Source organism: Micromys minutus (genome assembly GCF_963924665.1).
Source record: "Micromys minutus genome assembly, chromosome: 9".
NCBI lineage: Eukaryota > Metazoa > Chordata > Mammalia > Rodentia > Muridae > Micromys > Micromys minutus.
In genome coordinates this window covers 26,797,780-26,812,228 of record NC_137978.1, presented here as the reverse complement: position 1 = coordinate 26,812,228, position 14,449 = coordinate 26,797,780, and the positions used below count along the sequence as shown (strand labels likewise).

At 41.7% G+C, this 14,449-nt stretch overlaps 1 protein-coding gene across 1 annotated transcript in view; it reads right to left on the bottom strand.

Annotated features, from left to right (window-relative positions):
- Positions 1–7,319, bottom strand: part of NDC1 (NDC1 transmembrane nucleoporin) — a 43,631-nt gene extending 36,312 nt beyond the window's left edge. The window contains exons 1-5 of the mRNA XM_080921935.1: positions 7,187–7,319; positions 6,428–6,548; positions 3,785–3,886; positions 1,144–1,318; positions 288–426 (exon numbers count right to left, since the gene is read on the bottom strand). Coding sequence (XP_080778061.1) covers positions 288–426; positions 1,144–1,318; positions 3,785–3,886; positions 6,428–6,548; positions 7,187–7,246 — 597 coding nt within the window. The 5' untranslated portion in view covers positions 7,247–7,319. The remainder of the gene's footprint in view (positions 1–287; positions 427–1,143; positions 1,319–3,784; positions 3,887–6,427; positions 6,549–7,186) is intronic.
- Positions 7,320–14,449: the final 7,130 nt, after the last annotated feature.

Here is a 14,449-nt window from a genome sequence, read left to right as displayed (position 1 = left end):
ACACTCTTAGGTTAAGCTGGTTTAAGGCGGGGTCTGTCCACTGCTACAGGCCAGGCTAGCTGACCTCAGAGCTTCGAGAGGTGCCTCAAACAAACTGGGATCACAGACGCCTGTGCCACTGCACTTTCATGGACCTGAACTTGGCTGCCGGGCAGTTTTACTCACAGAGACATTTTAATTTTACTGATCAAATCTTGAAGTAATCAGACAGGGCTGGTCATATGCATAGACATGGCAGTGTTGATATTACCACATTATAGTTGGGAAATGCTCAAGTTGTATCTTACCTGTATAATAGGAAACGGAAGATAATTCATGTTGTTAATGAAATACAGAAGACTATAGCTGTAGCCCATGAATGCTCCAGACAGTAGGAAAAACAGATGATATTCATTCATGCAGGTTTGAGCAGCAGGACTATCTAAGCTGAGGAGAAAAGTTAAGCTATTAATAGTTGAAAACACATTATCATGGTTCTAAGGCTATTTGCCAGAAGGCAAAATTCCAAGTTAGTAACTTTAGAAATGCCACAAATTCTAAGCAAATGACTTACTTTAGGTAAACAAGAGCAAAGGAATAATGAAGCACTTTCCCGACACATGAGATTCTCACTGTTGTTCTGTTTCCTTGGAAATCTGAGGTTAAGAATGTGTACAACAGTCATCTTGCTTCCAAGGCAAGTTGACTTCATCTGATAAGGACTATAAATAATCTGCATGTGTACCTACAGGTGTGGAGCTCTGAGCTTCTCATGTCTCTCCTAACCAGGCAGCCTTCTGGAAAGGTTAGCAGACCTGGGAACACTAGCCTCTAAGTCAGGACAGCCCATGCCTGACTCCTGGATGATGCTCCCTTCTCCCTAGATCTCTCTGCAGCACTCTCAACTCTCAAGCAGCTTAGACATCATCCCTGAATCACTCTCAGGAACCCAACAGTGCCTACACAGCACCTTCCACACAAAAATATCTTGAAAATTTTGTAGTTTTCTCAAACATAAAATATCACTTAACAACTTGATACACAGAAACAGGAATTCCTGTGAGTCTGGAAAACAGGGTGCTACACTAGTGATCTCCATGTGTCTCCTTTGACTTAGCAAGTAAACAGAATTCCTAGAAAGAAGAAAACTTTACCATACCATACCTTTCAGTTCCAGTGCAGGGAACCACGAGAGACCTGTACTGGCCCTTGGTCATGATGGCCGCACACCAAGCCACTGCCATTCCCATAGCAGCGTGTATGAAGGAGTGTGTGAGCTGCTGAGGGTGAAGGATCCGAGCTATCAGGGCCAGACGGGAGCCAGGTATGGAGGGCACAACTGCAGAGAGAGCACACCAGCAGGGATCTAACTGCTGCCTGAAGCTACAGGAGCCAGCGCCTTCCCCAACCACAAACACACCCCATCACTGTGAAGTCCAGTACAAAACACTCAAGCTAATGCCCCTAACTTTAAATCTCTTGAAAAACAAGAAAATACACATACAAGAAAAACTAGGGAATCTACATAGGGACTTGAAGGAACATAATTAACATTTTTCAACTTTCTTGTTTTTATTTTTTGTTAGTTTGTCATATAGACAAGAGCTCACGTTGCCCAGGCTGGCCCCAAACTGATTGTACAGTGGAGGACGAATCTGATCTGATATTCTGCCTGTCTCCTGATTACAGATGTGTTCTCATACAATTTGACCTTTTCATTTCTTTATATCAGTACTCCCTGATAGTTAATATAATGCCAACTCTGACGTTTTCCAAAGTGACATAAAATAAACAATTTAGAAGATAGCTCCAAATTGCCTTTATTTCAACATTTGAGACTCGTTAAGAGTCCATCTGTAAAAAATAAGCCACAAAGACATAAATCACAGTAACGAATATCAAATGCTTGGAGAGTTATCACAAACGTGTGCACCATTACACCCAACTCTGAATAGGTATTTTCATTACATTAAGTCATTTATTTGCAAGGAGTATGTGCAGAGATTAGAGCTGGTTCCCCTTAACCCACTGAGACTCCATACTAGCTCCTATACAGGTATTTTTCGGACCTCTCCAATAATCCAAAAAAGTTCTTTGGAAGTGACAGCTGTGAGAAAGCCCTAGGCTCCCTGACATAGACACGTAATATCCTTTTAGCACGCCCAAAGAAAGCGGTGGCAGTGTGGGCAACAGCCAAGCGTGGAGAAGAGGGCTCAGATACTTGGCGTTTTAGGAAAGAAGTGGTTAACACCTCCTCTTGCCCACTGAAAATGCCCCTGAAACCAATTATGTGACTGACTTGCTAACGTGACAAACCCTGCCATGTCACTCAATGTTCATTCAAGCTCCATCTTCTCTCTAGAAAAATCATTTCTCCTCTTTGTCTGCTTAATACAATTCTCCCTTCAAAGTCTAATCCGGCCATCAGCTCCTCTAGGCAGCTGCCATGCTGGGTCAAAGGTAACCCTCAGTAGTCCCTCAGACCTGCCCAGTGTACACTTCACAGATCTTCAGGGGCAAGTTAGGATCACATGATGCACATAGCACACACACAGGGCCTATTCCTACGGGACGAGCCAAGTGACCAGTGAGGCTTTAAAAACACTAGTGCACGGCTAAGTAAAATAAGAATACAAACTCGAGCGCCCTCACCTGGCCCTACACATAGAAGATGGCCCAGGAGTGAAAGAGCACAGGCCATAAGCTGAGGAGCTGTGAGCAGGGCTTCACTAGACAAAGACCTAGCCACCAGCAAAGCACTAAGAAATCAAAGAAAAATGATACATATTACAATATCCAGTAGGGACTGAAAATTTTACATACTATCTTTTAATACAGAATTATTTTAATACTAAAGAGCTAAACGATGTTACAGCAAAAAAATTAAGTAAATGAATATAAATAAATATAAGTAAATAAGCATGAATAAGTAATTAATCAGAAAAAAACATAAGTGGCCAACTCAGGAATCTGAAAAGGCAAGAAGAACAAATAGAATGAGAACCACTCTGGAATGCAGGATGCTATCAAGGAAAAACCCAATGTTTTTAAATTAAATATTATAAAACCACACACTTTATTATTTAGGGAAAAAAATAAATAAGCACCTACAAATGCAGTGGCATACACTTGCAACCCCAGTGTCCGGGAGGCTGAGGCAGGAGTAGTAAAACTTTGAGGTCAACCCAGATGCAGTCTACTAACTTACAAGGAATTATCAAATAATTCATTTGCTAACTCACAGCTTTAACACTAGCTGTGAACTATTAAAAGGTTTACTTTTGTTTGTTTTTATTGTGGCAAAGTATAAAATAAAATGTATCTTTGAATCATTTTTACATACACAGTTCTGACACAGGAGGACATTCACACTGCTGGCAAGTCACCCCAGACCCTCCTGATCCCTTCTGTCTGCAGCCCCTGGCACCAACACTCCACTCTGTCTTTGTGACTTTACCTCTCTAAATACCCACAGCGCCCATAAGCAGACTCATAAATGTCAATCGCGAAAGGTCTAAATGTCTCTTTAAAAGAGAAACACCACAATGGCCGGAAGAACAACTGAAAGGATCACAGAAGGTGACTATGCACACACTTCTTAAATTCTGCTCTAGGTAAGATCAATTATTTTTGTTTTGTTTGAGATAAAGTCTGCCATCTAATGTAGGCTAACTGTCTAACTCACTATATGACCAAGGCCGGCCTCAAACTTATGGTGACCTCCCTTCACACGTACTCAGTGCTAGGTTTACAGCACCACACCTGATGCTCAAACTCTTTAAAAGATTAAAGTTCTGAAACCTACCTGTATAGAACTCCACATTGAAAATACTTATTATTATAATGACCACGCCCAGCAGCAGGAGGTAAAAGATTACTTGGGAACTATAGAAGTCATTGAGAGAATCTAAAACACAGGAGAAAATGAATTAGTGATGCTCATTCAGTCTTTCAGTTGTGTGCAGCACATTGCAATACGAGTTTGAAATACAACTATGATGTTTTAACTTCAGTTATTTGTATGTATAGATGTCTTTGTGAACATAAGCACATCTGTGTACACAGTACAAGACTGAGAGGGCACTAGATTCCCTCTAGCATTACAGGCATCTATGAGATACCTAGTTTGTTCTGTGAGTGTTGAGATCCAAGACCTGGTCCCCACACTTAACACAGCAAACATCCTTAACCACTGAGCCATCTCAACAGATTCTACAACTATAATTTTAACTTTCAAAGTCTGTCTTTTTTTAAAGAATTTACTTGTACGCTGCTGTCAGGTCCAATAGGACATCAACACAAAAACTCCAAAGGGAGTTATTTAGTCTTTGTTTTGGGTACTGAAAAATGGTATTAGAATTTCTTTTAAGTCACACAGATGTTAGTAACTGAGAAAATGCAACCATATGCAAACATTTCATCATGGGAAAGCTACCATAGTAACATACCAAGGTTTCTTTCAAAATGAAAACAGTTATTTTTAAACTTATTGTAGTAAATGCAATTAGTGCCTACAGCTAAGTAAAAGTAACTTGGAAACAGTGTAGCTGATCCATCATCGGAAAACCACTCCACAACCAACATGCTTCCAAGTTTAAGCTGTGTATGTTACTATCTAAAAGAGACAGCACTTGTTGGCTGAACAGACTCATTTAATAATGAAAGCAATGATTTCAAAGTAGAATTCAGAAACCAAAATTAATCACAGATTTCCTAAGACTCCACAATTAATCATCTGCCATCTCTGCACTGGCTTATGGGATAATTTCATCAGTCCTGCATGATTTAGCAAAAAATGACACATATCAGTCAAATCACAACTGTATTGCTTAGTAGCAATATTCCCAAAAGCCAAACAACAACAACAACAAAATTCTAACTCCTTGATGACCTACATGTTCTTATAAGAAAGATAAATAAATATAATGTTGAGAAAATATATTTCCAGAGCAATTTTTGTTTTTTAATCTTAGGGAATATTTTCAAGACTTCAAAACCTATTATGTATTTATGCATTTTTAATTTTCCTTTTTAAAAATTATCTACTATGTCATACAGTGGATAAACAAAATCTGAAGATAGATTTCAGTTACTTACTACCTGACCTGGATGCTGTGAACAGATCATTTTAACTTGAACCTTAGTATTACATTTACAAAACAAATATAATAACACTTTATTAAGTGGTACTATAGGAAAGAGGTAATATACAAAAGGTAATATACTGGTACACAGTAATAGACATAAGACAGCAACTATGTTTCAATGAACTCATGGATCTTAATTACTTTTGTGTCAGTGTGCTTGCTCATGCATGCACACATGTGTGAGTGTTCTTGCTCATGCACACACATGAAGGCCACAGTGACACTAGCTCTCTTCCTCTGTGGCTCTCCATCTGACTTTTTTTTTGAGCTAGGGTCTCTCTCTGAACCTAGAGCTCAGCAGCTGGAAGGCTGTAAAAGAGGCCCACCACAAACAATGGGATTAAGATACACAGCACACAGCTGGATTTCCTGTATGCTGTGAATCTAAATTCAGGTTCTCAAACTAGCAACAAGCACTTTACCCTCTCAGCATCGCTCCAGCTCCTAAACAGAATAATTTTATTTTATATCCAAAGATTCCAATAGACATCCGGCCTGCTTCCATCTCCTCCTCAGCAGACTCTGTATTAAGTCTTCCCTGACATTATTTTTGGCCTCTCTGACCTCTGTTGGCTACAACGTAAGAATAAAGTATTCTTTAAATATTTGCATAGCTTTTTCTTATTGCTTTTGAAACAGTTTCTCTGTGTGTATCCCAGGCCTCCTGCTACAGCCTCCCAAGAGCTGGATTATAGGAATGTGCTACTACAACTAGCTAGCTTTTAAAAAAAAATACAGGTCACAATTTCCATCTACAATTTTAAATGCATGATGGAGTAAGGAAAGATCAAAAAAAGAAGGGAACTGGGGCCAGAGAAATGGCTCAGCAGATGGCTCTTCCAGAGGTCCTGGGTTCAGTTCCCAACACCCACACAGTGGCTCACAACCATCTGCAACTCTTTCATGGGAATCCATAGGCACCAGGTGTACACATGGTGAACATACACACATGCAAGTAAAATAATTATTCATACAAAAAATAAAAATAAATCACTTTTACTTGTCTCTTTTTAAGGAAAAGACAAAAAGACAAATAGTTCTGTGGCTTCCTTTTCTCTTTTACTATGTATCTAGGATCTTACTATATGCCCCAGATTGGCCTCTGTCTCCCATAAAGCTGGTCCACACCACCACACCTGTTTATGCAGTCTTCTAATGATCTATCTATCCTGTCATCATACATAATCTCTGACACTGATTTTATAGAACAAAAAAAATGGCAATTCTGTGGGTGGAAAAAGTGCAGGAAGTGCCTTTATGTAATGTCCAAGTGAATGCTTTAAATGAAAATTACCACTTACCTGACAGCCACTGTACTGGGTGGAATAAATCGATGCTGCTGAAAACGATGAAGGCTGTGATGCAGGGGGGTAAAAGCAGCACCGACCAAACGATGCTGGTAACTATCCTCCAACCCAAAATCTAAAAGTAAACGCAACTCCTCAATCATGAAGTCAGTTACTCTAACTTAGTCATGCAAATCCTGCTTCTACATATAGGCTATTAACATTAACCACTATTATTTGCATTAGGGGAAAAAAATTTTTTTTTTACTTCTTTCTTTGTGCCTGCCCAAACACAGAATGAACGCAGGTAGAAGAGCTCTCCTTAGCTGAAGCTTGGAGTAGGCAGTCTTAAATAAACCAAGAATACACGCTTGGTTTGGCGTCTCCCCAACCCCAGAGTCTGCGAAGGCCACATTCTTTCTACACGGAGCACCCCTTCCCATTTCCTATCCCAAGTTACCAAGCCATTTATTATGCAGCAGCTCGAATCACTAACCTTTTGCTCTACATTTTTTCTGCCCTGTCCAAATTTCCATTCGGGTCATCCCACCCAGGCTGACAAACTTCCACTTCGGACTCCAGCTCAACACCCCAGATCTAACTTCCACTCGGGGACGCTCACACAGCCTTGTACCCAATCCCAGAGGCGGTCCGGTCCCTAGGCGCTATTCCTAAACTCTCCCAAGACAGGCCCCTTTAGCCAAGCGCGCAGGCACGGCCAAATTCTGGCCGCCCGGTCAAAGAAGTAGGGAGCGCCACAGCGCGCTAACTCACACGCCAAAGGATGTCCCGCGGCGACCCGCCGGCGCAGGGCCCGCTCGCAGCCGTGGCCATGGAGATGGCGGCCCCCACTCTCAAGCGTGCCGGGGACAGGGTGCCCGCCCGCCACCACTGTTCAAAGGCAGGAAGGCCCTGGGAGGACCCAGCTGGGGCTGCCCGGAACGCTGCCTGGGCAGAGTCCTGCAAAGCCACCAGACCATCTCTCCGCAGCTTCGCCTGAACAGACTCAACCGGCAAGAACTTCCCTGTAACCACATGCCTCCAGGTGGGCTTTGACTCAAAGAACCGTCCTCTGGAATCCAAAAAGTCCTTCCGAAGCAGGGTCCATCGGGGCATCAAAAACAAAGAGCGACGGTGCTGCATGCTGGGAACTGTAGTCTCGACGACCCCCGAGAACCAAGGGGCGTAGGAGCGTTGCATTCTGGAACTTGGAGTTCCAAAGACCAGGCTCGTGGTGTAACGCGAAGCACGCTGGAGTGTCCTAGAACTGGAGTCACAGTTTTTGCTGCCTTGTGGTTACTGGGAATTGAACCTGGATACTTTAGAGGACCAGCCAGTGCTCTTACGGGATAACTCATCTCTCTCCAGCCCCTCCCTTTCTTCTTTTCTTTTTTTTTTTTTTTTAATTTTTTATACTAAAGCTGTAATAGTGGGAGTGAGGAAGGATGTTATACAGTTAGAAATAACAGAAAATGTGATTTTTCACTTTAAAAAAATGCCATCTTGCTAAAAGTGAAATCACAGGATACTGAAGGTGTCTTAGTCCTCAGTAATTTCACTGAATTCCTATTATTAAAAATGGGTGTTTTATTGATAAGAAGGTATGTTTTGTTATTTAGCTTTAGCTATTATTACTTGCTAAGTGCTAAATAGCTAAATAGAGGCTCTTTGAGCCTCTATCTCTTCTTCTATCTTCTTGCTAAGTGCTAAATAGCTAAATAGAGGCTCTTTGAGCCTCTATCTCTTCAAGTGTAAAATAAGGATAGAAACACAACATTTTGTTGATGAGGTGAAGATGTGAATGCTATGCAGACAACCATTGAAGGCTGGGGTGTGGCTGAGTTGTAGAATGCTTTTCCTGATGTGTACCAAACCCTAGGTTTGATCTACAGTGCCTTCCAAAGTATGACAGCACTCAAGAAATTGAGGCAGGAGGATATAAAGCTTAAAACCATACTTAGCTAGTGAGTTTGAGAATAATCTGGAATATATGAAACAGATATCTCCAAAAAGAAGATTCCCATGAATGGAGAGGTAGCTCAGCCAGCATAGTGCTTGCTACATTAGCATGAAGAACAACATTCAGTATCTGGACCCCAGTGGGAAAACCTGAACATAGTGAGGGCAGGTGCTGGGCAGGTGCAGGGCAGGTGCTGGGCAGGTGCAGGGCAGGTGCAGGGCAGGTGAGATAGGGAGCTCTGTGGGCTTTATGGCCACTAAGAGAAAGAAGGTACTGGGAGCCTGAGGAACAGCAAATGAAGTAGACACCCACATGCACAAATGTACACACCTGGACACACAAACATGGAAACATACATACAGCTTGTCACAGGTTCAAATTCCTCTCTGATCGATTTTGGCATCAGTCAAAAGCCTGGGTGAGTAGTGCTAATATCCTTTTTATACAATGCTAGTAATCAAACACCTAGAAAGGCAGAGAGGTAGACACGGTGTCTTGCTCACTCTGTATAAACTCACAGGCTACTGAGAGAAACTGAGATGACACAAAATACTCTGTACTGTTTGCTAACAATCGCTTCTTCCAAAATTACGTTAATACCAATCACACCTAAACCAAAAGACAAACTGGGATTATATTTGGTTATCAAGTCACTGTCAAAAAGAAACCCTTCCGAGTCATGGAGAAAACTTTTTATTTTAAGATTTATTTATTTATTTATTTTGTATATATGAGTACACTGTCGCTGTCTTCAAACACATCAGAAGAAGCATCAGATCCCATTACAGATGGTTGTGAGCTACCATGTGGTTGCTGGGAATTGAACTCAGGATCTCTGGAAGAGCAGTCAGTGCTCTTAACTGCTGAGCCATCTCTCCAGCCCCCAAGAAAACTTTTAATGAATCGATTTACTATGAGGAAAATATTTAAGGGAGAGAGCATGTGTTTGGATGCATGGTTTCAGAAGTCTTGGTCCATGGTCAGATGACTCCTTTTTGGGCTTGGGGGCATGAAGTGGGAGAAAAACTGTTCACTTTGAGGGGGCTGGGAAACAGAAAGACAGAATAGGAACAAGATACACCTTCAGCAAATACCTCAGAGACCTACTTCCCTTAACCAACTCTCCTCATTTCTACTGTTCCCAACACTGCCATTAAACTTTGAATCCATTCGTGGATTAACCCGAGTAGATCAGACCACTTGCCACTGAATCAGTAGTGAGTCAAAATGTAAAAATCTGAATTCTCAACCTCTAGACTGACTCACTACCCCACATGTAGTGGTGGAGTAGGAAAGGAAGGTTGGAAGGGGTGGCTGAAGAATAATAGCTTTACAAATAAATATTTTTAAATCAGTCTAAGATTCTTTAAGTACACCTCAGGCTCCAGAAAGTCAGGGGTTAGTTTCTATGGTACAGATTACCAGATGCCTACCCCAGTATCCTTTGAGTTTTTTCTTACTAGTTTCTTTTTTTTTTAATTATTATTATTTATGTATATGGGTATGTTGTTGCTGTCTTCAAACACACCAGAAGAGGGCACCAGATCCCATTACAGATGGTTGTGACCCACCATGTGGGATTTGAACTCAGGACCTCTGGGAGAGCAGTCAGTGCTCTTAACCACTTAGTCATTTCTCCAGCCCTCAAATCTTATTTTTTTAAATAATGGTTCTTAAACTCTAGGTCTGACAATTTCTTTTCTTTTCTTTTTTAATTAATTAATTTATTTTATGTACACTGTTACTATCTTCAGACACCAGAAGAGGGCACCAGATCTCATTATAGATGGTTGTGAGCCACCATGTGGTTGCTGGGAATTGAACTCAGGACCTCTGGAAGAGCAGTCGGTGATCTGAACTGCTGAGCCATCTCTCCGGCCCCCTGTAACTTTTTTCAATTGTAGGATCCCAATTATAAGAGGCTGATATAGGGAACCTATACCCATCCTCCTGTGCTTGTACCTGTGGTCAAGTGATTGAGTTGAGGCACGCACACACAGACACACAGACACAAACATGCACACACGCACACACACACACACACACAGAAAGAGAGAGAGAGAGAGAGAGAGAGAGAGAGCTCCTCACTGACTCAAATCTCCCTCACTGATGGCTGCATGGAAACTTCTCAGACATGGAGCTAAGTGAGTCAGTATTTGGCCTCCTCTTTGGTATGTTTGTTTTTGTTTTGGGGGGACCAGGTTTCTAGTTGCTCTGGCTGTCCTGAAACTCACTTTGTAGACCTGGCTGGCCTTGAACTCACAGAGACAGGCCTATCTCTGCCTCTGTTGGGATAAAAGTTATCCACCACTGCAGTCTGCCTTGTGTCTTCACTTTTTAATCCCTTCTTCTATTCATCTGCCAGGATTGGGGTGTAGTTGGGGACTAGAGCCATACTGCACCTCAGGAAGAGGGTCACAACTGTGGAAAAATTAACCATTGAGCTTAAAGGAAACTGGTATTTAGAGCAACCACAGCAGTGCTAAGGAACCTCCTTCACCTTCTCAGTTAATTTACACAGGAAAGATGAAGTCTTCAGGGTCGAGACAGTTTATTTTTTAGAGTTTCTCACATTGCTTTGCTTTGCTGGACTTTTGAGGTAGGTCTTGCTGTTCATTCAGACTGGCCTCAACTTACCTCAGTGCAGGATCCCAGACCTGCACACGGCACCCATGTTTATGGTCTTAAGTCATCTTTCAGAAGTACCTGTCTATCCTTTCCTGCCTCGGTCTTGCTGTTTATTGATTCCAGAGTGCTTGTCGCATTAGCAAAAGTCCCAAGAATGCTTATTAAGTGGACAAAATACCGAGGAAGACAAAAGGAAGTAAAGAGATCAGAGAATGTCCATCTGGAACAACTTTTGATATCTAGTTCAAAGAAATGTGTAATGTGGAAAACTAACCAAAGTGTGGAGAGGGCAAAGAACAGATTGCAGGAGCGTGGGAGAGTTACTGTCCATAGCGGAGGCCACTGCTTCCCAGCACACAGCCAGTGAGCCCATGTTCACAGTCAGGCTGCAGAGCGAGATGAGAGACATGTTCCCACTCACCACAGCTATCAGGCAGAAACTGAGGAGTTGGTCCCCTGAAGCGGCTGAAATGAGCACAAGCATCAACGTCATCCGCACTCACTGTGTGAGCTCCAATTTCCTTGCCAATGATGAGACCATTTATAAGCTGTTATATTGAACGAGGTTTTGCTCGGAAATTATCTGGTTGGTTGTAGGCAGTTACAGGCTCTTGGTCAGGTAAACAAGTTGTAGGTAACTCCCAGCCACTCAGGAGCTGCTATAAGTCACTTCCTCTTTCCCCATCTGTGAAAACTAAACAGAGATTCAGAAAATGTTCGCAAGACACATGAAACTACAACCCCTCCTTGAACAGAATAAGATTAACTAACATGATGTGAAAGAATCAATACCACTGTGTGTTATAAAAACTCAGTAATTATAGAATTTAGAGAAAAAGAAAAAAATTTTAAAATCATAAATGGGAGTTGAACCAGAAGGAACTTAAGGGCTAAAAACCACAACAGCAAAAGGAATTTTAGTCATAAAAAATAAAGAAAAAGAAGATAAAACGTGACTGACAGGAGACTGAAGGGGTGGCTCAACCATTCATTAAAGGGCAAGCTGAAAACCAAAAATATAAAAGTGGCTGATAGAAAACAAACAAGTGACCAAGAGAGGCCTGGAGAGATGGCTCAGTAGTTACGAGCACTGGCTGCTCTTCCAGAAGACCAGAGTTTGATTCCCAGCATCCACATGGTGGCTCAGGACCAACTCTAATTCTAGTTCCAGGGGATCCAACACCCTCGTCTGACCCCAAATACAGACATACTTGCAGAAAAACTATACCTATAAATAAATATTTTAAGTTTTTAAGTAACTAATCTCCAGAGAAGACTGTATTAAAATAAGCAGAAGCAACCAATAGAAGAGTCAGGCACAGAAGATCTAACTCTGGATAGCAGTGTCCTGAAAATCCTGGACCCCCAGGTTAAGCCACCCAACACACACAAATGTGGAAATTTCTTTTTGTTTTAAAATTGCCCTAGTATTTTTAAAGTATTAAAATTTTTCTATATCATTTCAAATTCTATTGTGTAGATTTTTTTTTATATTCTATAACTAGTAAAATAAACAAGCTTGGGGTGGCAAATAACCTTTTTGCCCATTTGGTTAGCTTCAGGCTCAGTCCTTCCCAGAAAGAAGGCTACTAGTTCTTTCTATCTTTCTATTTACTTATTTATTTATTTACTTAGTTATTTACATTTCATGTAAATTGGTGTTTTGCCTACATGTATGTCTGTATGTCATATGCATGTATGTAACATGGTGTCAGACCTGTTAGGGCTTTCAGGGTTCCACTTGAGGTGCCAGTTATAAAGACACAGAGATTTTTTTTTCTTACAACTTTATTTGAAAAAGAGAGATACACGTACAGATTTTTAAAGGCATTTTGGCATAACACTATATGAATATATTTTTGTCAGTACTTAATTCTTTTAGAGGTTTGATAGCATGCATTGAAATCTTACTAGTTACCATAAGCATAAAGTACATGTAGAACAGAACAGAACATGGAAACAGTCAGAGTCTTCTTGGTGTGTATAGATTAAACATAATGATTTTTGAATACCAAAAATTGCCACAAGGCTATATTCTTAGCTCTTGAATTATTAATGATTTAAGGTCCAGGTGTACCACACTCTGATAGGGTGCTGTGCACTTATTTTAGACACAGAGATCTTACAGTTTAAGGTCTTGGCCTTTTTGCTGGGGCAGTCCCTCAGTTAACCCATTTACTAACTGAGGCCAGTTTCTCCATCTCTCCCATGGCTCTCATTGCTCTTCCTCTCTGCTCCATCCTTGTCTCCCTTCTGCCTCTTCCTCTGCCCTTCCCCAGCCCCAGCCCCAGCCCTTGTTGCCAGCTCTTTATTACGTAAAAAGCCACGCTCCATGATCCACCAGTTGGCATAGAGAAGGTCAGGGCTACAGGACCTTCACCAAGGCATCTAGCCTTTTCTTTGTGTGCAGACGAGGTGGTATTTACATATCCTGCTAGCCTGTGGCAGCCTGCACAGTAATTAATAACCGAGAACACAGGGAAGACAGTTGATACTGTGTGGGTTTTCCCAACATCCCCTAGAACTGGAGTTATAGGCAGTTGTAAGTTGGCATGTGGTTGCTGAGAATTGAACCTGGGTCCTCTGGAAGAGCAGTCAGTGCTCTTAACCACTGAGTCATCTCTCCAGCCCAGGTTACAAGCTCTTAACAGAATGAAATTAGCCTCTGCAGGAGGAAAGTAAGAGACATTTACTTCCAAAGACAGCTCCTTGGATATCCAGCATCTCTTGCACAGCCACATTTAGAGAATGTGGTTAAGAAAAGGAATTTGAGGGCTGGAGTTCAAATCCCAGCAACTACAAGGTGGCTCACAACCATCTATAATGGGATCCTGGCACTCTCTTCTGGCATACAGACATATATTCAGGCAGAACACTGTATACATAATAAATAAATACACACAAAAAAAAGGAATTTGAAGCACAAGGGTGAATTTTCCTGTGTGGTGTAGGGAGCACATGTCTCAGGATCAGAGTACCTCAGCCTCTGTTGAGTAACTCAGCTGTAAAGGAGGGCACTACTGTGTGCTGTTTATTCCCACCCATGTATTGAAACTGAGTCCTGAGCGGTCTCCCACCTTTCAAATAACCTGTCAGCAGGGCCATGAGCTCTTGTGAGCAGGAGTGCCATGTATTGCTTACAGCCAGAGGGTGTCATTGCACTGTGAGGTGCCCCAGAGATCTTACACAATGACCAACAAGGTTTTAGATCCAGTTGTACCCAGTACCTGAGTGATGGAGTGAACCATCCTCCCATCGACTTTGATGAATTTGTAATAGAAACATAAACAACACTGATGCTTTAAGTTGGAACTCTGGATTTGGTGGAGGGCATAAAATAACGTGCTACCCTCTCAAACAGCACTAACAAATCCAGAAGACCATTGGGAGCCAGGCTGCTACCAAGGCTTTCTCTGAGGCCCTGAGGAAAGGACAATAGAAGTTGATCT